The following is a 22,104-nucleotide window of genomic DNA, read 5'->3' on the forward strand; positions in this document are numbered from 1 at the left end:
GGCTGGAACCGGCTAGAACCGGCTGGAACCGGCTTGAACCGCATGGAACCAGCTGGAACCGCATGGAAACGGCTGGAACCGGCTGGAACAGGCTGGAACCGGTTTGAAACGGCTGGAACCGGCTAGAACCGGCTGGAACCTGCTGGAACCGGCTGGAACCTGCTGGAACCGGCTGGAACCGGCTGGAACCGGCTGGAACCGGCTAGAAACGGCTGGAACAGGCTGGAACCGGTTTGAAACGGCTGGAACCGGCTGGAACCGGCTGGAACCTGCTGGAACCGGCTGGAACCTGCTGGAACCGGCTGGAACCGGCTGGAACCGGCTAGAACCGGCTGGAACAGGCTGGAACCGGTTTGAAACGGCTGGAACCGGCTGGAACCGGCTGGAACCTGCTGGAACCGGCTGGAACCTGCTGGAACCGGCTGGAACCGGCTGGAACCGGCTGTAACCGGCTAGAAACGGCTGGAACCTGCTGGAACCGGCTGGAACCGTTTTGAACCGGCTGGAACCGGCTGGAACCGGTTTGTACCGGCTGGAACCGGCTTGACACGGCTGGAACCGGCTGGAACCGGTTTGAACGGCTGGAACCGGCTAGAACCGGCTGGAACCGGCTGGAACCGGTTTGTACCGGCTGGAACCGGCTGGAACCGGTTGGAAAAGGCTGGAACCGGCTAGAACCGGATTGAACCAGCTGGAACCGCCTGGAACCGGCTGGAACCAGTTTTTTCCGGCTGGAACTGGCTGGAACCGGCTGGAACCGGCTGGTACCGGCTCGAACCGGCTAGAATCGGCTGGAACCGGATGGAACCGGCTGGAACCGGCTGGAACAGGCTGGCTCGCTGGCTGGCACTGGCTGGGAGGCTGGGAGGCTGGCTGGGAGGCTGGGAGGCTGGCTGGGAGGCTGGGAGAATGGGAGGCTGGGAGTCTTGGAGGCTGGGAGGCTGGCTGGGAGGCTGGGAGGCTGGGAGTCTTGGAGGCTTGAAGGCTGGCTGGGAGGCTGGGAGGCTGGCTGGGAGGCTGGGAGGCTGGCTGGGAGGCTGGGAGAATGGGAGGCTGGCTGGGAGGCTGGGAGGCTGGGAATCTTGGAGGCTGGGAGGCTGGATGGGAGGCTGGGAGGCTGGGAGGCTGGGAGGCTGGGAGGCTAGGAGTCTAGGATGCTGGCTGGGAGGCTTGGAGGCTGGCTGGGAGGCTGGCTGGGATGCTGGGAGCCTGGGAGGCTGGGGGGCTGGGAGGCTGGGAGGCTGCCTGGGAGGCTGCCTGGGAGGCTGGCTGGCAGGCTGGCTGGGAGGCTGGCTGGGAGGCTGGCTGGCTGGGAGGCTGGCTGGCCTTGAGGCTGGCTGGCTGGCTAGGAGGCTGGCTGGCAGGCTGGCTGGGAGGCTGGCTGCCTGGTAGGCTGGCTGGCCTTGAGGCTGGCTGGCTGGCTAGGAGGCTGGCTGGGAGGCTGGATGGCTGGTGGGATAGCTGGCTGGCTGGCTGGATGACTGCCTGGGAGTCTGGCTGAGAGGATGGCTGGCTGGTTGGCTGGACCGGCTGTACCACCTGGAAGCGGCTGGAACCGGCTGGAACCGGTTTGAACCGGATGGAACCGGCTGGAACCGGCTGGAACCGGTTTGAACCGGCTGGAACCGGCTAGAACCGGTTTGAACCGGCTGGAACCGGCTGGAACCGGTTTGAACCGGCTGGAACCGGCTGGAACCGGTTGGAACCGGCTGGAACCGGCTCGAACCGGCTGGAACCGGCTCGAACCGGCTGGAACCGTTTTTTTCCGGCTGGAAACGGCTGGAACCGGCTGGAACCGGTTTTTTCCGGCTTGAACCGTCTTGAACCGGTTTGAACCGGCAGGAACCGGCTGGAACCGGTTTTTTCCGGCTGGAACCGGCTGAAACCGGTTTGAACCAGCTGGAATCGGCTGGAACCGGTTTTGTCCGGCTGGAACCGGCTGCAACCGGCTGGAACCGGTTTATACCGGCTGGAACCGGCTGGAACCGGCTGGAACCGGTTGGAACAGACTGGAACCGGCTAGAACCGGCTTGAACCGGCTGGAACCGGCTGGAACCGGTTTTTTCCGGCGTGAACTGGCTGGAACCGGCTGGAACCGGCTGGAACTGGCTGGAACCGGCTGGAACTGGCTGATACCGGCTCGAACCGGCTAGAATCGGCTGGAACTGGCTGGAACCGGCTGGAACCGGCTGATACCGGCTCGAACCGGCTAGAATCGGCTGGAACCGGATGGAACCGGCTGGAACCGGCTGGAACAGGCTGGCTCGCTGGCTGGCCTTGGCTGGGAGGCTGGGAGGCTGGCTGGGAGGCTGGGAGGCTGGCTGGGAGGCTGGGAGAATGGGAGGCTGGCTGGGAGACTGGGAGGCTGGCTGGGAGGCTGGGAGAATGGGAGGCTGGCTGGGAGACTGGGAGGCTGGGAGTCTTGGAGGCTGCGAGGCTGGCTGGGAAGCTGGGAGGCTGGGAGGCTGGGAGGCTTTGAGGCTGGCTGGGAGGCTGGCTGGGAGGCTGGCTGGCTGGCTGGCTGGCTGGCTGGCAGGCTGGCTGGGAGGCTGGGAGGCTGGGAGGCTGGTTGGGAGGCCGGGAGGCTGGGAGGCTGATAGGCTGGGAGGCTGGGAGGCTGGGAGCCTGGCTGGGAGGCTGGCTGGCTGGTGGGCTGGCTGGCTGGGAGCCTGGCTCTCTGGGAGGCTGGCTGGCTGGCTTGGAGGCTGGAAGGCTGGGAGGCTGGGAGGCTGGGAGGCTAGGAATCTAGGAGGCTGGCTGGGAGGCTGGGAGGATGGCTGGGAGGCTGGCTGGGAGCCTGGGAGCCTGGGAGGCTGGGAGGCTGGGAGGCTGGGAGGCTGGGAGGCAGCGTGGGAGGCTGGGAGGCAGCGTGGGAGGCTGCCTAGGAGGCTGGCTGGCAGGGTGGCTGGGAGGCTGGCTGGCTGGGAGGCTGGCTGGCCTTGAGGCTGGCTGGCTGGCTAGGAGGCTGGCTGGGAGGCTGGCTGGGAGGCTGGCTGGCTGGCGGGCTGGCTGGCTGGCTGGTTGGCTGGGAGTCTGGCTGGCTCGCTGGCTGGCTGGCTGGATGACTGCCTGGGAGTCTGGCTGGCTGGCTGGGAGGCTGGGAGGCTGGGAGGCTGGGACGCTGGGAGGCTGGGAGGATGGGAGGCTGGCTGGGAGGCTGGCTGGGAGGCTGGCTGGCTGGCTGGCTGGCTGGCAGGCTGGCTGGGAGGCTGGGAGGCTGGGAGGCTGGTTGGGAGGCCAGGAGGCTGGGAGGCTGATAGGCTGGGAGGCTGGGAGGCTGGGAGCCTGGCTGGGAGGCTGGCTGGCTGGTGGGCTGGCTGGCTGGGAGGCTGGCTGTCTGGGAGCCTGGCTGGCTGGCTTGGATGCTGGAAGGCTGGGAGGCTGGGAGGCTGGGAGTCTAGGAGTCTAGGAGGCTGGCTGGGAGGCTGGGAGGCTGGCTGGGAGGCTGGCTGGGAGGCTGGGAGCCTGGGAGGCTGGGAGGCTGGGAGGCTGGGAGGCTGGCTGGGAGGCTGGCTGGGAGGCTGGGAGCCTGGGAGGCTGGGAGGCTGGGAGACTGGGAAGCTGGGAGGCTGGCTGGGAGGCTGGGAGGCTGGCTGGGAGGCTGGGAGAATGGGAGGCTGGCTGGGAGGCTGGGAGGCTGGAGTCTTGGAGGCTGGGAGGCTGGCTGGGAGGCTGGGAGGCTGGGAGGCTGGGAGGCTGGGAGGATGGGAGGCTGGGAGGCTGGGAGACTGGCTGGGAGGCTGGCTGTCTGGTGGGGTGCCTGGCTGGGAGGCTGGGAGTCTTGGAGGCTGGGAGGCTGGCTGGGAGGCTGGGAGGCTGAGAGGCTGGGAGGATGGGAGGCTGGGAGCCTGGCTGGGAGGCTGGCTGTGAGGCTGGCTGGCTCGCTGGCTGGTTGGCTGCCTGGCTGGGAGGCTGGGAGGATGGGAACCTGGCTGTGATGCTGCCTGGGAGGCTGGCTGGCTGGCTGGCTTGCTGTCTGGCTGGGAGGCTGGGTGGCTGGGAGGCTGGCATGGAGGCTGGCTGGGATGCTGGGAGGCTGGGAGCCTGGCTGGGAGGTTGGCTGGGAGGCTGGGAGGCTGGGACGCTGGGAGGCTGGGAGGCTGGGAGGCTGGCTGGGAGGCTGGCTGGCTGGCTGGCTGGCTGGCAGGCTGGCTGGGAGGCTGGGAGGCTGGGAGGCTGGTTGGGAGGCTGGGAGGCTGGGAGGCTGGGAGGCTGGGAGGCTGGGAGACTGGCTGGGAGGCTGGCTGTCTGGTGGGCTGCCTGGCTGGGAGGCTGGCTGTCTGGGAGGCTGGCTGGCTGGCTTGGAGGCTGGAAGGCTGGGAGGCTGGGAGGCTGGGAGGCTAGGAGTCTAGGAGGCTGGCTGGGAGGCTGGGAGCCTGGGATGCTGGGAGGCTGGGAGGCTTGGAGTCTGGGAGGCTGGGAGGCTGGCTGGGAGGCTGCCTGGGAGGCTGGCTGGCAGGCTGGCTTGGAGTCTGGCTGGCTTGGAGACTGACTGGCCTGGAGTCTGGCTGGCTGGCTAGGAGGCTGGCTGGGAGGCTGCCTGGGAGGCTGGCTGGGAGTCTGGCTGGCTGGGAGACTGACTGGCCTGGAGGCTGGCTGGGAGGCTGGGAGGCTGGCTGGGAGGCTGCCTGGGAGGCTGGCTGGCAGGCTGGCTGGGAGGCTGGCTGGCTGGGAGGCTGGCCGGACTTGAGGCTGGCTGGCTGGCTAGGAGGCTGGCTGGGAGGCTGGCTGGGAGGCTGGCTGGCTGGCGGGCTGGCTGGCCGGCTGGCTGGCTGGGAGTCTGCCTGGCTGGCTGGCTGGCTGGCTGGATGACTGCCTGGGAGTCTGGCTGGCTGGCTTGGAGGCTGCCTGGGAGGCTGGCTGGCAGGCTGGCTGGGAGTCTGGCTGGCTGGGAGACTGACTGGCCTGGAGGCTGGCTGGGAGGCTGGGAGGCTGGCTGGGAGGCTGCCTGGGAGGCTGGCTGGCAGGCTGGCTGGGAGGCTGGCTGGCTGGGAGGCTGGCTGGCCTTGAGGCTGGCTGGCTGGCTAGGAGGCTGGCTGGGAGGCTGGCTGGGAGGCTGGCAGGCTGGCGGGCTGGCTGGCTGGCTGGCTGGCTGGGAGTCTGGCTGGCTGGCTGGCTGGCTGGCTGGATGACTGCCTGGGAGTCTGGCTGGCTGGCTCGGAGGCTGGCTGAGAGGATGGCTGGCTGGTTGGCTGGACCGGCTGGACCACCTGGAAGCGGCTGGAACCGGCTGGAACCGGCTGAAACCGGCTTGACCCGGCTAGAACCGGCTGGAACCGGCTTGACCCGGCTGGAACTGGCTAGATCCGGTTTGAACCGGCTGGAACCGGCTAGAACCGGCTGGAACCGGCTTGAACCGCATGGAACCAGCTGGAACCGCATGGAAACGGCTGGCACCGGCTGGAACAGGCTGGAACCGGTTTGAAACGGCTGGAACCGGCTAGAACCGGCTGGAACCTGCTGGAACCGGCTGGAACCTGCTGGAACCGGCTGGAACCGGCTGGAACCGGCTGTAACCGGCTAGAAACGGCTGGAACAGGCTGGAACCGGTTTGAAACGGCTGGAACCGGCTGGAACCGGCTGGAACCTGCTGGAACCGGCTGGAACCTGCTGGAACCGGCTGGAACCGGCTGGAACCGGCTAGAACCGGCTGGAACAGGCTGGAACCGGTTTGAAACGGCTGGAACCGGCTGGAACCGGCTGGAACCTCCTGGAACCGGCTGGAACCTGCTGGAACCGGCTGGAACCGACTGGAACCGGCTGTAACCGGCTAGAAACGGCTGGAACCTGCTGGAACCGGCTGGAACCGTTTTGAACCGGCTGGAACCGGCTGGAACCGGTTTGTACCGGCTGGAACCGGCTTGACACGGCTGGAACCGGCTGGAACCGGTTTGAACGGCTGGAACCGGCTAGAACCGGCTGGAACCGGCTGGAACCGGTTTGTACCGGCTGGAACCGGCTGGAACCGGTTGGAAAAGGCTGGAACCGGCTAGAACCGGATTGAACCAGCTGGAACCGCCTGGAACCGGCTGGAACCAGTTTTTTCCGGCTGGAACTGGCTGGAACCGGCTGGAACCGGCTGGTACCGGCTCGAACCGGCTAGAATCGGCTGGAACCGGATGGAACCGGCTGGAACCGGCTGGAACAGGCTGGCTCGCTGGCTGGCACTGGCTGGGAGGCTGGGAGGCTGGCTGGGAGGCTGGGAGGCTGGCTGGGAGGCTGGGAGAATGGGAGGCTGGGAGTCTTGGAGGCTGGGAGGCTGTCTGGGAGGCTGGGAGGCTGGGAGTCTTGGAGGCTTGAAGGCTGGCTGGGAGGCTGGGAGGCTGGCTGGGAGGCTGGGAGGCTGGCTGGGAGGCTGGGAGAATGGGAGGCTGGCTGGGAGGCTGGGAGGCTGGGAATCTTGGAGGCTGGGAGGCTGGATGGGAGGCTGGGAGGCTGGGAGGCTGGGAGGCTGGGAGGCTAGGAGTCTAGGATGCTGGCTGGGAGGCTTGGAGGCTGGCTGGGAGGCTGGCTGGGATGCTGGGAGCCTGGGAGGCTGGGGGGCTGGGAGGCTGGGAGGCTGCCTGGGAGGCTGCCTGGGAGGCTGGCTGGCAGGCTGGCTGGGAGGCTGGCTGGGAGGCCGGCTGGCTGGGAGGCTGGCTGGCCTTGAGGCTGGCTGGCTGGCTAGGAGGCTGGCTGGCAGGCTGGCTGGGAGGCTGGCTGCCTGGTAGGCTGGCTGGCCTTGAGGCTGGCTGGCTGGCTAGGAGGCTGGCTGGGAGGCTGGATGGCTGGTGGGATAGCTGGCTGGCTGGCTGGATGACTGCCTGGGAGTCTGGCTGAGAGGATGGCTGGCTGGTTGGCTGGACCGGCTGTACCACCTGGAAGCGGCTGGAACCGGCTGGAACCGGTTTGAACCGGATGGAACCGGCTGGAACCGGCTGGAACCGGTTTGAACCGGCTGGAACCGGCTAGAACCGGTTTGAACCGGCTGGAACCGGCTGGAACCGGTTTGAACCGGCTGGAACCGGCTGGAACCGGTTGGAACCGGCTGGAACCGGCTCGAACCGGCTGGAACCGGCTCGAACCGGCTGGAACCGTTTTTTTCCGGCTGGAAACGGCTGGAACCGGCTGGAACCGGTTTTTTCCGGCTTGAACCGTCTTGAACCGGTTTGAACCGGCAGGAACCGGCTGGAACCGGTTTTTTCCGGCTGGAACCGGCTGAAACCGGTTTGAACCAGCTGGAATCGGCTGGAACCGGTTTTGTCCGGCTGGAACCGGCTGCAACCGGCTGGAACCGGTTTATACCGGCTGGAACCGGCTGGAACCGGCTGGAACCGGTTGGAACAGGCTGGAACCGGCTAGAACCGGCTTGAACCGGCTGGAACCGGCTGGAACCGGTTTTTTCCGGCTTGAACTGGCTGGAACCGGCTGGAACCGGCTGGAACTGGCTGGAACCGGCTGGAACTGGCTGATACCGGCTCGAACCGGCTAGAATCGGCTGGAACTGGCTGGAACCGGCTGGAACCGGCTGATACCGGCTCGAACCGGCTAGAATCGGCTGGAACCGGATGGAACCGGCTGGAACCGGCTGGAACAGGCTGGCTCGCTGGCTGGCCTTGGCTGGGAGGCTGGGAGGCTGGCTGGGAGGCTGGGAGGCTGGCTGGGAGGCTGGGAGAATGGGAGGCTGCCTGGGAGACTGGGAGGCTGGGAGTCTTGGAGGCTGCGAGGCTGGCTGGGAGGCTGGGAGCCTGGGAGGCTGGGAGGCTGGGAGGATGGGAGGCTGGGAGCCTGGCTGGGAGGATGGCTGTGAGGCTGGCTGGCTCGCTGGCTGTTTGGCTGGCTGGCTGGGAGGCTGGGTGGCTGGGAGGCTGGCATGGAGGCTGGCTGGGAGGCTGGGAGGCTGGGAGGCTGGGAGGCTGGGAGGCTGGCTGGGAGGCTTGCTGGGAGGCTGGCTTGCTGGCTGGCTGGCTGGGAGGCTGGCTGGCTGGTGGGCTGGCTGGCTGGGAGCCTGGCTCTCTGGGAGGCTGGCTGGCTGGCTTGGAGGCTGGAAGGCTGGGAGGCTGGGAGGCTGGGAGGCTGGCTGGGAGGCTTGCTGGGAGGCTGGCTGGCTGGCTGGCTGGCTGGCAGGCTGGCTGGGAGGCTGGGAGGCTGGGAGGCTGGTTGGGAGGCCGGGAGGCTGGGAGCCTGGCTGGGAGGCTGGCTGGCTGGTGGGCTGGCTGGCTGGGAGCCTGGCTCTCTGGGAGGCTGGCTGGCTGGCTTGGAGGCTGGAAGGCTGGGAGGCTGGGAGGCTGGGAGGCTAGGAATCTAGGAGGCTGGCTGGGAGGCTGGGAGGATGGCTGGGAGGCTGGCTGGGAGCCTGGGAGCCTGGGAGGCTGGGAGGCTGGGAGGCTGGGAGGCTGGGAGGCAGCGTGGGAGGCTGCCTAGGAGGCTGGCTGGCAGGGTGACTGGGAGGCTGGCTGGCTGGGAGGCTGGCTGGCCTTGAGGCTGGCTGGCTGGCTAGGAGGCTGGCTGGGAGGCTGGCTGGGAGGCTGGCTGGCTGGCGGGCTGGCTGGCTGGCTGGTTGGCTGGGAGTCTGGCTGGCTCGCTGGCTGGCTGGCTGGATGACTGCCTGGGAGTCTGGCTGGCTGGCTGGGAGGCTGGGAGGCTGGGACGCTGGGAGGCTGGGAGGATGGGAGGCTGGCTGGGAGGCTGGCTGGGAGGCTGGCTGGCTGGCTGGCTGGCTGGCAGGCTGGCTGGGAGGCTGGGAGGCTGGGAGGCTGGTTGGGAGGCCAGGAGGCTGGGAGGCTGATAGGCTGGGAGGCTGGGAGGCTGGGAGCCTGGCTGGGAGGCTGGCTGGCTGGTGGGCTGGCTGGCTGGGAGGCTGGCTGGCTGGCTTGGATGCTGGAAGGCTGGGAGGCTGGGAGGCTGGGAGTCTAGGAGTCTAGGAGGCTGGCTGGGAGGCTGGGAGCCTGGGAGGCTGGGAGGCTGGGAGGCTGGGAGGCTGGCTGGGAGGCTGGCTGGGAGGCTGGGAGCCTGGGAGGCTGGCTGGCTGGCTTGGATGCTGGAAGGCTGGGAGGCTGGGAGGCTGGGAGTCTAGGAGTCTAGAAGGCTGGCTGGGAGGCTGGGAGGCTGGGAGGCTGGGAGGCTGGCTGGGAGGCTGGCTGGGAGGCTGGGAGCCTGGGAGGCTGGGAGGCTGGGAGGCTGGGAGGCTGGGAGGCTGGCTAGTAGGCTGGGAGGCTGGGAGGCTGGGAGACTGGGAAGCTGGGAGGCTGGGAGACTGGCTGGGAGGCTGGCTGTCTGGTGGGCTGCCTGGCTGGGAGGCTGTCTGTCTGGGAGGCTGGCTGGCTGGCTTGGATGCTGGAAGGCTGGGAGGCTGGGAGGCTGGGAGTCTAGGAGTCTAGAAGGCTGGCTGGGAGGCTGGGAGGCTGGCTGGGAGGCTGGGAGCCTGGGAGGCTGGGAGGCTGGGAGGCTGGGAGGCTGGGAGGCTGGCTGGGAGGCTGGGAGGCTGGCTGGGAGGCTGGGAGAATGGGAGGCTGGCTGGGAGGCTGGGAGGCTGGGAGTCTTGGAGGCTGCGAGGCTGGCTGGGAGGCTGGGAGGCTGGGAGGCTGGGAGGCTGGGAGGATGGGAGGCTGGGAGCCTGGCTGTGAGGCTGGCTGTGAGGCTGGCTGGCTCGCTGGCTGGTTGGCTGCCTGGCTGGGAGGCTGGGAGGATGGGAACCTGGCTGTGATGCTGCCTGGGAGGCTGGCTGGCTGGCTGGCTTGCTGGCTGGCTGGGAGGCTGGGTGTCTGGGAGGCTGGCATGGAGGCTGGCTGGGATGCTGGGAGGCTGGGAGCCTGGCTGGGAGGCTGGCTGGGAGGCTGGGAGGCTGGGAGGCTGGTTGGGAGGCTGGGAGGCTGGGAGGCTGGGAGGCTGGGAGGCTGGGAGACTGGCTGGGAGGCTGGCTGTCTGGTGGGCTGGCTGGCTGGGAGGCTGGCTGTCTGGGAGGCTGGCTGGCTGGCTTGGAGGCTGGAAGGCTGGGAGGCTGGGAGGCTGGGAGGCTAGGAGTCTAGGAGGCTGGCTGGGAGGCTGGGAGCCTGGGATGCTGGGAGGCTGGGAGGCTGGGAGTCTGGGAGGCTGTGAGGCTGGCTGGGAGGCTGCCTGGGAGGCTGGCTGGCAGGCTGGCTGGGAGTCTGGCTGGCTTGGAGACTGACTGGCCTGGAGGCTGGCTGGCTGGCTAGGAGGCTGGCTGGGAGGCTGCCTGGGAGGCTGGCTGGGAGTCTGGCTGGCTGGGAGACTGACTGGCCTGGAGGCTGGCTGGGAGGCTGGGAGGCTGGCTGGGAGGCTGTCTGGGAGGCTGTCTGGCAGGCTGGCTGGGAGGCTGGCTGGCTGGGAGGCTGGCTGGCCTTGAGGCTGGCTGGCTGGCTAGGAGGCTGGCTGGGAGGCTGGCTGGCTGGCGGGCTGGCTGGCCGGCTGGCTGGCTGGGAGTCTGCCTGGCTGGCTGGCTGGCTGGCTGGATGACTGCCTGGGAGTCTGGCTGGCTGGCTTGGAGGCTGCCTGGGAGGCTGGCTGGCAGGCTGGCTGGGAGTCTGGCTGGCTGGGAGACTGACTGGCCTGGAGGCTGGCTGGGAGGCTGGGAGGCTGGCTGGGAGGCTGCCTGGGAGGCTGGCTGGCAGGCTGGCTGGGAGGCTGGCTGGCTGGGAGGCTGGCTGGCCTTGAGGCTGGCTGGCTGGCTAGGAGGCTGGCTGGGAGGCTGGGAGGCTGGCTGGGAGGCTGCCTGGGAGGCTGGCTGGCAGGCTGGCTGGGAGGCTGGCTGGCTGGGAGGCTGGCTGGACTTGAGGCTGGCTGGCTGGCTAGGAGGCTGGCTGGGAGGCTGGCTGGGAGGCTGGCAGGCTGGCGGGCTGGCTGGCTGGCTGGCTGGCTGGGAGTCTGGCTGGCTGGCTGGCTGGCTGGCTGGATGACTGCCTGGGAGTCTGGCTGGCTGGCTGGGAGGCTGGCTGAGAGGATGGCTGGCTGGTTGGCTGGACCGGCTGGACCACCTGGAAGCGGCTGGAACCGGCTTGACCCGGCTAGAACCGGCTGGAACCGGCTTGACCCAGCTGGAACAGGCTGGAACCGGTTTGATCCGGCTGGAACCGGCTAGATCCGTTTTGAACCGGCTTGAACCGGCTAGAACCGGCTGGAAACGGCTTGAACCGGCTTGAACCGGCTGGAACCGTCTAGAACCGGCTTGAACCGGCTTGAACCGCATGGAACCGGCTGGAACCGCATGGAACCGGCTGGAACCGGCTGGAACAGGCTGGAACCGGTTTGAAACGGCTGGAACCGTCTAGAACCGGCTGGAACCGGCTGGAACCGGCTGTAACTGGCTAGAACCGGCTGGAACCTGCTGGAACCGGCTGGAACCGGTTTGAACCGGCTGGAACCGGCTAGAACCGGCTGGAACCGGTTTGAACCGGCTGGAACCGGCTGGAACCGGTTTGTACCGGCTGGAACCGGCTTGACACGGCTGGAACCGGCTGGAACCGGTTTGAACGGCTGGAACCGGCTGGAACCGGTTTGTACCGGCTGGAACCGGCTGGAACCGGTTGGAAAAGGCTGGAACCGGCTAGAACCGGCTTGAACCAGCTGGAACCACCTGGAACCGGCTGGAACCAGTTTTTTCCGGCTGGAACTGGCTGGAACCGGCTGGAACCGGCTGGTACCGGCTCGAACCGGCTAGAATCGGCTGGAACCGGATGGAACCGGCTGGAACCGGCTGGAACAGGCTGGCTCGCTGGCTGGCACTGGCTGGGAGGCTGGGAGGCTGGCTGGGAGGCTGGGAGGCTGGCTGGGAGGCTGGGAGAATGGGAGGCTGGGAGTCTTGGAGGCTGGGAGGCTGGCTGGGAGGCTGGGAGGCTGGGAGTCTTGGAGGCTTGAAGGCTGGCTGGGAGGCTGGGAGGCTGGCTGGGAGGCTGGGAGGCTGGCTGGGAGGCTGGGAGAATGGGAGGCTGGCTGGGAGGCTGGGAGGCTGGGAGTCTTGGAGGCTGGGAGGCTGGATGGGAGGCTGGGAGGCTGGGAGGCTGGGAGGCTGGGAGGCTAGGAGTCTAGGATGCTGGCTGGGAGGCTGGGAGGCTGGCTGGGAGGCTGGCTGGGAGGCTGGGAGCCTGGGAGGCTGGGGGGCTGGGAGGCTGGGAGGCTGCCTGGGAGGCTGCCTGGGAGGCTGGCTGGCAGGCTGGCTGGGAGGCTGGCTGGGAGGCTGGCTGGCTGGGAGGCTGGCTGGCCTTGAGGCTGGCTGGCTGGCTAGGAGGCTGGCTGGCAGGCTGGCTGGGAGGCTGGCTGCCTGGTAGGCTGGCTGGCCTTGAGGCTGGCTGGCTGGCTAGGAGGCTGGCTGGGAGGCTGGCTGGGAGTCTGGCTGGGTGGTGGGCTAGCTGGCTGGCTGGCTGGATGACTGCCTGGGAGTCTGGCTGAGAGGATGGCTGGCTGGTTGGCTGGACCGGCTGGACCACCTGGAAGCGGATGGAACCGGCTGGAACCGGTTTGAACCGGATGGAACCGGCTGGAACCGGCTGGAACCGGTTTGAACCGGCTGGAACCGGCTGGAACCGGTTGGAACCGGCTGGAAACGGCTAGAACCGGCTGGAACCGGCTGGAACCGGCTCGAACCGGCTGGAACCGTTTTTTTCAGGCTGGAAACGGATGGAACCGGCTGGAACCGGTTTGAACCGGATGGAACCGGCTGGAACCGGCTGGAACCGGTTTGAACCGGCTGGAACCGGCTGGAACCGGTTGGAACCGGCTGGAACCGGTTTGAACCGGCAGGAACCGGCTGGAACCGATTTTTTCCGGCTGGAACCGGCTGGAACCGGTTTGAACCAGCTGGAATCGGCTGGAACCGGTTTTTTCCGGCTGGAACCGGCTGGAACCGGCTGGAACCGGTTGGAACAGGCTGGAACCGGCTAGAACCGGCTTGAACCGGCTGGAACCGGCTGGAACCGGTTTTTTCCGGCTTGAACTGGCTGGAACCGGCTGGAACCGTTTGGAACAGGCTAGAACCGGCTTGAACCGGCTGGAACCGGCTGGAACCGGTTTTTTCCGGCTTGAACTGGCTGGAACCGGCTGGAACCGGCTGGAACCGGCTGATACCGGCTCAAACCGGCTAGAATCGGCTGTAACTGGCTGGAACCGGCTGGAACCGGCTGATACCGGCTCGAACCGGCTAGAATCGGCTGGAAGCGGATGGAACCGGCTGGAACCGGCTGGAACAGGCTGGCTCGCTGGCTGGCCTTGGCTGGGAGGCTGGGAGGCTGGCTGGGAGGCTGGGAGGCTGGCTGGGAGGCTGGGAGAATGGGAGGCTGGCTGGGAGACTGGGAGGCTGGGAGTCATGGAGGATGCGAGGCTGGCTGGGAGGCTGGGAGGCTGGGAGGCTGGGAGGCTGGGAGGATGGGAGGCTGGGAGCCTGGCTGGGAGGATGGCTGTGAGGCTTACTGGCTCGCTGGCTGGTTGGCTGGCTGGCTGGGAGGCTGGGAGGATGGGAGCCTGGCTGTGATGCTGCCTGGGAGGCTGGCTGGCTGGCTGGCTTGCTTGCTGGCTTGGAGGCTGGGTGGCTGGGAGGCTGGCATGGAGGCTGGCTGGGAGGCTGGGAGGCTGGGAGGCTGGGAGGCTGGCTGGGAGGCTTGCTGGGAGGCTGGCTGGCTGGCTGGCTGGCTGGCAGGCTGGCTGGGAGGCTGGGAGGCTGGGAGGCTGGTTGGGAGGCCGGGAGGCTGGGAGGCTGATAGGCTGGGAGGCTGGGAGGCTGGGAGCCTGGCTGGGAGGCTGGCTGGCTGGTGGGCTGGCTGGCTGGGTGCCTGGCTCTCTGGGAGGCTGGCTGGCTGGCTTGGAGGCTGGAAGGCTGGGAGGCTGGGAGGCTGGGAGGCTAGGAATCTAGGAGGCTGGCTGGGAGGCTGGGAGGATGGCTGGGAGGCTGGCTGGGAGCCTGGGAGCCTGGGAGGCTGGGAGGCTGGGAGGCTGGGAGGCTGGGAGGCTGCCTGGGAGGCTGCCTAGGAGGCTGGCTGGCAGGGTGACTGGGAGGCTGGCTGGCTGGGAGGCTGGCTGGCCTTGAGGCTGGCTGGCTGGCTAGGAGGCTGGCTGGGAGGCTGGCTGGGAGGCAGGCTGGCTGGCGGGCTGGCTGGCTGGCTGTTTGGCTGGGAGTCTGGCTGGCTCGATGGCTGGCTGGCTGGATGACTGCCTGGGAATCTGGCTGGCTGGCTGGGAGGCTGGCTGAGAGGATGGCTGGCTGGTTGGCTGGACCGGCTGGACCACCTGGAAGCGGCTGTAACCGGCTGTAACCGGCTGGAACCGGCTTGACCCGGCTGGAACCGGCTGGAACCGGTTGGAACCGGCTGGATCCGGTTTGAACCGGCTGGAACCGGTTGGAACCGGCTGGATCCGGTTTGAACCGGCTGGAATCTGCTGGAACCGGCTGGAACCGGTTTTTTCCGGCTGGAACCGGCTGAAACGGGTTTGAACCGGCTGGAACCGGCTAGAACCGTTTGGAACCGGTTGGAACCGGCTGGATCCGGTTTGAACCAGCTGGAACCTGCTGGAACCGGCTGGAACCGGTTTTTTCCGGCTGGAACCGGCTGAAACCGGTTTTTTCCGGCTGGAACCGGCTCGAACCGGTTTTTTCCGGCTGGAACCGGCTGGAACCGGGTTGAAACGGTTTTTTCCGGCTTGAACCGGCTGTAACTGGTTTGAACCGGCTGGAACCGGCTGGAACCGGTTTGAACCAGCTGGAACCTGCTGGAACCGGCTGGAACCGGTTTTTTCCGGCTGGAACCGGCTGAAACCGGTTTGATCCGGCTGGAACCGGCTAGAACCGGCTGGAACCGGCTTGAACCGGCTTGAACCGGCTAGAACCGGCTTGAACCGGCTTGAACCGCCTGGAACCGGCTTGAACCGCCTGGAACCGGCTGGAACCGGCTGGAACCGGCTGGAATCGGTTTGAACCGGCTGGATCCGGCTGGAACCGGCTGTAAGCGGCTAGAATCGGATGGAACCGGCTGGAACCGGTTTGAACCGGCTGGAACCGGCTAGAAGCGGCTGGAACCGGCTGGAACCGGTTTGAACCGGCTGGAACCGGCTGGAAACGGTTTGTACCAGCTCGAACCGGCTTGACCCGGCTGAAACCGGCTGGAACCGGTTTGAACGGATGGAACCGGCTAGAACCGGCTGGAACCGGCTGGAACCGTTTTATACCGGCTGGAACCGGCTGGAACCGGTTGGAACAGGCTGGAACCGGCTGGAACCATTTTTTTCCGGCTGGAACTGGCTGGAACCGGCTGGAACCGGCTGGTACCGGCTCGAACCGGCTAGCATCGGCTGGAACCGGATGGAACCGGCTGGAACCGGCTGGAAAAGCCTGGCTCGCTGGCTGGCACTGGCTGGGAGGCTGGGAGGCTGGCTGGGACGCTGGGAGGATGGCTGGGAGGCTGGGAGAATGGGAGGCTGGCTGGGAGACTGGGAGGCTGGGAGTCTTGGAGGCTGGGAGGCTGGCTGGGAGGCTGGGAGGCGGCTGGGAGGCTGGGAGGCTGACTGGGAGGCTGGGAGAATGGGAGGCTGGCTGGGAGGCTGGGAGGCTGGGAGTCTTGGAGGCTGGGAGGCTGGATGGGAGGCTGGGAGGCTGGGAGGCTGGGAGGCTGGGAGGCTAGGAGTCTAGGAGGCTGGCTGGGAGGCTGGGAGCCTGGGATGCTGGGAGGCTGGGAGGCTGGGAGTCTGGGAGGCTGTGAGGCTGGCTGGGAGGCTGCCTGGGAGGCTGGCTGGCAGGCTGGCTGGGAGTCTGGCTGGCTTGGAGACTGACTGGCCTGGAGGCTGGCTGGCTGGCTAGGAGGCTGGCTGGGAGGCTGCCTGGGAGGCTGGCTGGGAGTCTGGCTGGCTGGGAGACTGACTGGCCTGGAGGCTGGCTGGGAGGCTGGGAGGCTGGCTGGGAGGCTGTCTGGGAGGCTGTCTGGCAGGCTGGCTGGGAGGCTGGCTGGCTGGCGGGCTGGCTGGCCGGCTGGCTGGCTGGGAGTCTGCCTGGCTGGCTGGCTGGCTGGCTGGATGACTGCCTGGGAGTCTGGCTGGCTGGCTTGGAGGCTGCCTGGGAGGCTGGCTGGCAGGCTGGCTGGGAGTCTGGCTGGCTGGAAGACTGACTGGCCTGGAGGCTGGCTGGGAGGCTGGGAGGCTGGCTGGGAGGCTGCCTGGGAGGCTGGCTGGCAGGCTGGCTGGGAGGCTGGCTGGCTGGGAGGCTGGCTGGCCTTGAGGCTGGCTCGCTGGCTAGGAGGCTGGCTGGGAGGCTGGCTGGCTGGCGGGCTGGCTGGCCGGCTGGCTGGCTGGGAGTCTGCCTGGCTGGCTGGCTGGCTGGCTGGATGACTGCATGGGAGTCTGGCTGGCTGGCTTGGAGGCTGCCTGGGAGGCTGGCTGGCAGGCTGGCTGGGAGTCTGGCTGGCTGGGAGACTGACTGGCCTGGAGGCTGGCTTGGAGGCTGGGAGGCTGGCTGGAAGGCTGCCTGGGAGGCTGGCTGGCAGGCTGGCTGGGAGGCTGGCTGGCTGGGAGGCTGGCTGGCTAGGAGGCTGGCTGGGAGGCTGGCTGGGAGGCTGGCTGGGAGGCTGGCAGGCTGGCAGGCTGGCTGGCTGGCTGGCTGGCTGGGAGTGTGGCTGGCTGGCTGGCTGGCTGGCTGGATGACTGCCTGGGAGTCTGGCTGGCTGGCTGGGAGGCTGGCTGAGAGGATGGCTGGCTGGTTGGCTGGACCGGCTGGAACACCTGGAAGCAGCTGGAACCGGCTTGACCCGGCTAGAACCGGCTGGAACCGGCTTGACCCGGCTGGAACCGGCTGGAACCGGTTTGATCCGGCTGGAACCGGCTAGATCCGTTTTGAACCGGCTTGAACCGGCTAGAACCGGCTGGAAACGGCTTGAACCGGCTTGAACCGGCTGGAACCGTCTAGAACCGGCTTGAACCGGCTTGAACCGCATGGAACCGGCTGGAACCGCATGGAACCGGCTGGAACCGGCTGGAACAGGCTGGAACCGGTTTGAAACGGCTGGAACCGTCTAGAACCGGCTGGAACCGGCTGGAACCGGCTGTAACCGGCTAGAACCGGCTGGAACCTGCTGGAACCGGCTGGAACCGGTTTGAACCGGCTGGAACCGGCTAGAACCGGCTGGAACCGGTTTGAACCGGCTGGAACCGGCTGGAACCGGTTTGTACCGGCTGGAACCGGCTTGACACGGCTGGAACCGGCTGGAACCGGTTTGAACGGCTGGAACCGGCTAGAACCGGCTGGAACCGGCTGGAACCGGTTTGTACCGGCTGGAACCGGCTGGAACCGGTTGGAAAAGGCTGGAACCGGCTAGAACCGGCTTGAACCAGCTGGAACCGCCTGGAACCGGCTGGAACCAGTTTTTTCCGGCTGGAACTGGCTGGAACCGGCTGGAACCGGCTGGTACCGGCTCGAACCGGCTAGAATCGGCTGGAACCGGATGGAACCGGCTGGAACCGGCTGGAACAGGCTGGCTCGCTGGCTGGCACTGGCTGGGAGGCTGGGAGGCTGGCTGGGAGGCTGGGAGGCTGGCTGGGAGGCTGGGAGAATGGGAGGCTGGGAGTCTTGGAGGCTGGGAGGCTGGCTGGGAGGCTGGGAGGCTGGGAGTCTTGGAGGCTTGAAGGCTGGCTGGGAGGCTGGGAGGCTGGCTGGGAGGCTGGGAGGCTGGCTGGGAGGCTGGGAGAATGGGAGGCTGGCTGGGAGGCTGGGAGGCTGGGAGTCTTGGAGGCTGGGAGGCTGGATGGGAGGCTGGGAGGCTGGGAGGCTGGGAGGCTGGGAGGCTAGGAGTCTAGGATGCTGGCTGGGAGGCTGGGAGGCTGGCTGGGAGGCTGGCTGGGAGGCTGGGAGCCTGGGAGGCTGGGGGGCTGGGAGGCTGGGAGGCTGCCTGGGAGGCTGCCTGGGAGGCTGGCTGGCAGGCTGGCTGGGAGGCTGGCTGGGAGGCTGGCTGGCTGGGAGGCTGGCTGGCCTTGAGGCTGGCTGGCTGGCTAGGAGGCTGGCTGGCAGGCTGGCTGGGAGGCTGGCTGCCCGGTAGGCTGGCTGGCCTTGAGGCTGGCTGGCTGGCTAGGAGGCTGGCTGGGAGGCTGGCTGGGAGGCTGGCTGGGTGGTGGGCTAGCTGGCTGGCTGGCTGGATGACTGCCTGGGAGTCTGGCTGAGAGGATGGCTGGCTGGTTGGCTGGACCGGCTGGACCAACTGGAAGCGGATGGAACCGGCTGGAACCGGTTTGAACCGGATGGAACCGGCTGGAACCGGCTGGAACCGGTTTGAACCGGCTGGAACCGGCTGGAACCGGCTGGAACCGGTTGGAACCGGCTGGAACCGGCTGGAACCGGCTGGAACCGGCTCGAACCGGCTGGAACCGTTTTTTTCAGGCTGGAAACGGCTGGAACCGGCTGGAACCGGTTTTTTCCGGCTTGAACCGGCTGGAACCGGTTTGAACCGGCAGGAACCCGCTGGAACCGGTTTTTTCCGGCTGGAACCGGCTGGAACCGGTTTGAACCAGCTGGAATCGGCTGGAACCTGTTTTTTCCGGCTGGAACCGGCTGGAACCGGCTGGAACCGGTTGGAACAGGCTGGAACCGGCTAGAACCGGCTTGAACCGGCTGGAACCGGCTGGAACAGGTTTTTTCCGGCTTGAACTGGCTGGAACCGGCTGGAACCGGTTGGAACAGGCTGGAACCGGCTAGAACCGGCTTGAACCGGCTGGAACCGGCTGGAACCGGTTTTTTCCGGCTTGAACTGGCTGGAACCGGCTGGAACCGGCTGGAACCGGCTGATACCGGCTCAAACCGGCTAGAATCGGCTGTAACTGGCTGGAACCGGCTGGAACCGGCTGATACCGGCTCGAACCGGCTAGAATCGGCTGGAAGCGGATGGAACCGGCTGGATCCGGCTGGAACAGGCTGGCTCGCTGGCTGGCCTTGGCTGGGAGGCTGGGAGGCTGGCTGGGAGGCTGGGAGGCTGGCTGGGAGGCTGGGAGAATGGGAGGCTGGCTGGGAGACTGGGAGGCTGGGAGTCATGGAGGATGCGAGGCTGGCTGGGAGGCTGGGAGGCTGGGAGGCTGGGAGGCTGGGAGGATGGGAGGCTGGGAGCCTGGCTGGGAGGATGGCTGTGAGGCTGGCTGGCTCGCTGGCTGGTTGGCTGGCTGGCTGGGAGGCTGGGAGGATGGGAGCCTGGCTGTGATGCTGCCTGGGAGGCTGGCTGGCTGGCTGGCTTGCTTGTTGGCTTGGAGGCTGGGTGGCTGGGAGGCTGGCATGGAGGCTGGCTGGGAGGCTGGGAGGCTGGGAGGCTGGGAGGCTGGGAGGCTGGCTGGGAGGATTGCTGGGAGGCTGGCTGGCTGGCTGGCTGGCTGGCAGGCTGGCTGGGAGGCTGGGAGGCTGGGAGGCTGGTTGGGAGGCCGGGCGGCTGGGAGACTGATAGGCTGGGAGGCTGGGAGGCTGGGAGCCTGGCTGGGAGGCTGGCTGGCTGGTGGGCTGGCTGGCTGGGAGCCTGGCTCTCTGGGAGGCTGGCTGGCTGGCTTGGAGGCTGGAAGGCTGGGAGGCTGGGAGGCTGGGAGGCTAGGAATCTAGGAGGCTGGCTGGGAGGCTGGGAGGATGGCTGGGAGGCTGGCTGGGAGCCTGGGAGCCTGGGAGGCTGGGAGGCTGGGAGGCTGGGAGGCTGCCTGGGAGGCTGCCTAGGTGGCTGGCTGGCAGGGTGGCTGGGAGGCTGGCTGGCTGGGAGGCTGGCTGGCCTTGAGGCTGGCTGGCTGGCTAGGAGGCTGGCTGGGAGGCTGGCTGTGAGGCTGGCTGGCTGGCGGGCTGGCTGGCTGGCTGGTTGGCTGGGAGTCTGGCTGGCTCGATGGCTGGCTGGCTGGATGACTGCCTGGGAATCTGGCTGGCTGGCTGGGAGGCTGGGATGCTGGGACGCTGGGAGGCTGGTAGGATGGGAGGCTGGCTGGGAGGCTGGCTGGGAGGCTGGCTGGCTGGCTGGCTGGCTGGCAGGCTGGCTGGGAGGCTGGGAGGCTGGGAGGCTGGTTGGGAGGCCGGGAGGCTGGGAGGCTGATAGGCTGGGCGGCTGGGAGGCTGGGAGCCTGGCTGGGAGGCTGGCTGGCTGGTGGGCTGGCTGGCTGGGAGGCTGGCTGTCTGGGAGGCTGGCTGGCTGGCTTGGAGGCTGGAAGGCTGGGAGGCTGGGAGGCTGGGAGGCTAGGAGACTAGGAGGCTGGCTGGGAGGCTGGGAGGCTGGCTGGGAGGCTGGCTGGGAGGCTGGGAGCCTGGGAGGCTGGGAGTCTGGGAGGCTGGTAGGCTGCCTGGGAGGCTGCCTGGGAGGCTGGCTGGCAGGCTGGCTGGGAGGCTGGCTGGCTGGGGGGCTGGCTGGCCTTGAGGCTGGCTGGCTGGCTAGGAGGCTGGCTGGGAGGCTGGCTGGGAGGCTGGCTGGCTGGCGGGCTGGCTGGCTGGCTGGTTGGCTGGGAGTCTGGCTGGCTGGCTGGCTGGCTGGCTGGATGACTGCCTGGGAGTCTGGCTGGCTGGCTGGGAGGCTGGCTGAGAGGATGGCTGGCTGGTTGGCTGGACCGGCTGGACCAACTGGAAGCGGCTGTAACCGGCTGGAACCGGCTGGAACCGGCTTGACCCGGCTGGAACCGGCTGGAACCGGTTGGAACCGGCTGGATCCGGTTTGAACCGGCTGGAACCGTTTGGAACCGGCTGGATCCGGTTTGAACCGGCTGGAATCTGCTGGAACCGGCTGGAACCGGTTTTTTCCGGCTGGAACCGGCTGAAACGGGTTTGAACCGGCTGGAACCGGCTAGAACCGGTTGGAACCGGTTGGAACCGGCTGGAACCGGTTTGAACCAGCTGGAACCTGCTGGAACCGGCTGGAACCGGTTTTTTCCGGCTGGAACCGGCTGGAACCGGGTGGAAACGGTTTTTTCCGGCTTGAACCGGCTGGAACCGGTTTGAACCGGCTGGAACCGGCTGGAACCGGCTGGAACCGGCTGGAATCGGTTTGAACCGGCTAGAACCGGCTGGACCACCTGGAACCGGCTTGAACCGGCTTGAACCGGCTAGAACCGGCTTGAACCGGCTTGAACCGCCTGGAACCGGCTTGAACCGCCTGGAACCGGCTGGAACCGGCTGGAACCGGCTGGAATCGGTTTGAACCGGCTGGATCCGGCTGGAACCGGCTGTAAGCGGCTAGAATCGGCTGGAACCGACTGGAACCGGCTGGAACCGGTTTGAACCGGCTGGAACCGGCTAGAACCGGCTGGAACCGGCTGGAACCGGTTTGAACCGGCTGGAACCGGCTGGAAACGGTTTGTACCAGCTCGAACCGGCTTGACCCGGCTGAAACCGGCTGGAACCGGTTTGAACGGATGGAACCGGCTAGAACCGGCTGGAACTGGCTGGAACCGTTTTATACCGGCTGGAACCGGCTGGAACCGGTTGGAACAGGCTGGAACCGGCTAGAACCGGCTTGAACCGGCTGGAACCGGCTGGAACCGGCTGGAACCATTTTTTTCCGGCTGGAACTGGCTGGAACCGGCTGGAACCGGCTGGTACCGGCTCGAACCGGCTAGAATCGGCTGGAACCGGATGGAACCGGCTGGAACCGGCTGGAAAAGCCTGCCTCGCTGGCTGGCACTGGCTGGGAGGCTGGGAGGCTGGCTGGGACGCTGGGAGGATGGCTGGGAGGCTGGGAGAATGGGAGGCTGGCTGGGAGACTGGGAGGCTGGGAGTCTTTGAGGCTGGGAGGCTGGGAGGCTGGGAGGATGGGAGGCTTGGAGCCTGGCTGGGAGGCTGGCTGTGAGGCTGGCTGGCTCGCTGGCTGGTTGGCTGGCTGGCTGGTAGGCTGGGAGGATGGGAGCCTGGCTGTGATGCTGCCTGGGAGGCTGGCTGGCTGGCTGGCTTGCTGGCTGGCTGGGAGGCTGGGTGGCTGGGAGGCTGGCTGGGAGGCTGGCTGGGAGGCTGGGAGGCTGGGAGGCTGGGAGGCTGGGAGGCTGGCTGGGAGGCTGGCTGGGAGGCTGGCTGGCTGGCTGGGAGGCTGGCTGGGAGGCTGGGAGGCTGGGAGGCTGGGAGGCTGGGAGGCTGGCTGGGAGGCTGGCTGGGAGGCTGGCTGGCTGGCTGGTTCGATGGCAGGCTGGTTGGGAGGCTCGGAGGCTGGG

General features: G+C 67.7%; 1 protein-coding gene across 1 annotated transcript in view; it reads right to left on the reverse strand.

The window, feature by feature from the left end:
* The window catches only part of LOC136155245 (adhesive plaque matrix protein-like), a 120,786-nt gene that overhangs the window by 92,933 nt on the left and 5,749 nt on the right, over nt 1-22,104 (reverse strand). Inside the window, exons 3-7 of the mRNA XM_065917084.1 lie at nt 20,529-20,587; nt 18,689-18,821; nt 14,862-15,004; nt 12,990-13,132; nt 12,560-12,682 (exon numbers count right to left, since the gene is read on the reverse strand). Coding sequence (XP_065773156.1) covers nt 12,560-12,682; nt 12,990-13,132; nt 14,862-15,004; nt 18,689-18,821; nt 20,529-20,587 — 601 coding nt within the window. The remainder of the gene's footprint in view (nt 1-12,559; nt 12,683-12,989; nt 13,133-14,861; nt 15,005-18,688; nt 18,822-20,528; nt 20,588-22,104) is intronic.

Source organism: Muntiacus reevesi, unplaced genomic scaffold (genome assembly GCF_963930625.1).
Source record: "Muntiacus reevesi unplaced genomic scaffold, mMunRee1.1 SCAFFOLD_47, whole genome shotgun sequence".
Lineage (NCBI taxonomy): Eukaryota > Metazoa > Chordata > Mammalia > Artiodactyla > Cervidae > Muntiacus > Muntiacus reevesi.